This window comes from Asparagus officinalis, chromosome 2, assembly GCF_001876935.1.
Source record: "Asparagus officinalis chromosome 2, Aspof.V1, whole genome shotgun sequence".
Classification (NCBI taxonomy): domain Eukaryota; kingdom Viridiplantae; phylum Streptophyta; class Magnoliopsida; order Asparagales; family Asparagaceae; genus Asparagus; species Asparagus officinalis.
This window is the reverse complement of record NC_033795.1, coordinates 3,999,329-4,001,135: the sequence shown is the minus strand read 5'-3', so window position 1 is coordinate 4,001,135 and position 1,807 is coordinate 3,999,329. Positions and strand designations below refer to the sequence as shown.

The window sequence follows — 1,807 nt, the reverse complement described above, 5'->3', positions numbered from 1 at the left end:
CTGCACGGGCAAGCTTGTCCGATGACATCTCCCGGCCGAGCCCGCACAGGGTTTCGTCCTGGCCAGCTGTGCGCGCTTCCCGAATCACGTGCGCGGCAGGCCCATCGGACGTAGATGCAGAAGAGGGTGAAGAAGAGGAGGAGTGCTAGGAGGACGACGAGGAGGAGGAGGGTGCGGCCGTGGAGGTGGAAGTTGCGGTCGTCGACGTCGGCGTAGCGCCAGTGGGAGGAGTCTTGGGAGTCTTGGGTCGACATTTAGTTTGTTTGAGGGGATCGAATCGCGAGGTGATTGTGTCTGTGTTTAAGGATGCGTCATGGTTTTTGGTTTCATTGCCTTTGCTTACTTTGGGTTTATACTAAGCGTATATTTGCTACGCTTTTAAAGGTTTGCGACTTGTGAGGGCCAGCTTTGAGAAATAGACAAGATATTTTTTTTAAGGCCAAGTTGCAAATGAGTAGCTATTGATTGTTCAGCTTTGAGAAATAGAGAAAATATTTTTTTTAAGGACAAGTTGCAAATGAGTAATTATTGTTGTTTGGCTTGTTTTATAATGCTTGTTGTCACTCAATTGTTCATGGAAAAGATGAGGGTTATTTGCAATTTATTATTCTGAAAATGTCAACACTCAGTAAAGGTAGATGCTAATAAACAAGTTGAGGGTGTTGGACGATATTTTCAAAATTTTCCTAATAAGATAAGAATGCAAGATTATTTGCAATTCATAAGCGTGATTTGCAATTCATAAGCGTGATGCTATTTATATGAAATGAATCCTGATCGTGTTTAATGAAAAAATTAGGTTTACAATAAGAGTTATACTTCTTCGATGCTATTTATACATTTAGCAGAATGATAAAATAGCAACGCGTACTAGATGTCTCAATTTTGTTTTGAATAAGTAATATGAGGTCAATCTTGTCATTCCAATAGTAATAGTAATATTAAGACAATACTAAAGTTGGGTGTTTTTAGTGTAGGAATTCTGTCAAAACCTTGCACGCACAGTGCAGGGTTTTGTTGAGCAAACAGGAGATAATGAAATAACTAAACTACCCCCTCCAAATTATAGTATTTAGTTCGAAACGTCCCACACGGTATTGGGCATTCTGATAGTATTCGTAATCGTGTTTTTAACATTGATCTGGTATTTTTCTATTATCTCTTTCGCATTGAATTGGCCTCTTCACTGTTGGAGGAGAAACATGGCCCAATCTAGAGTTAAGTTATAGTCATACTAGAATTCTATTATGAAACACTTTGTAAGGCCTTTAAATAGGCATTCATGCATCATTGTACCTAAGAGAAAAAATAGACAGAGATAAAAAAAAATCTGTGTACTGTAGCTACAGTAATAAAATGTTAAAAAGAATTTCTTATTTGCTTCTCTCACTAAATCTCTCCTCATATATATTATACTTCTATTTGCTTTGCTATTGATTGTTCCAACAGTGGTATTAGAGCCATGAACAATCTAAATGGGATGACTTCGCCTTCTATTCCTATATTGAATGGGAAGAATTATCACTGGTGGAGAGTGCAGATAAAGGTGTTGTTTGAATATCAAGATATATTGGGTGTTGTAGAGAACAGAATTGCCGATCTCGCAGATAGCGCAAGTGAAGTCGAGAAGAAAGCCCACGATGAGATCAAGAAGAAGGATCAAAAGTCTTTAGTCTACATCCATCAAGGAGTGAATGATTCAGCTTTGGAGAAGATCGAGGGAGCAACTACAGCAAAGCAAGCATGAGATATTTTGGAGACATCGTACCATGGAGTTGGTAAAAAAAATTAGGCTTCAAACAATGAG

The 1,807-nt window shown here is 38.7% G+C and overlaps 1 protein-coding gene across 1 annotated transcript in view; it reads right to left on the bottom strand.

Annotated features, from left to right (window-relative positions):
• The window catches only part of LOC109829707 (RING-H2 finger protein ATL66-like), a 1,313-nt gene extending 818 nt beyond the window's left edge, over positions 1-495 (bottom strand). Inside the window, exon 1 of the mRNA XM_020396748.1 lies at positions 7-495. Coding sequence (XP_020252337.1) covers positions 7-254 — 248 coding nt within the window. The 5' untranslated portion in view covers positions 255-495. The remainder of the gene's footprint in view (positions 1-6) is intronic.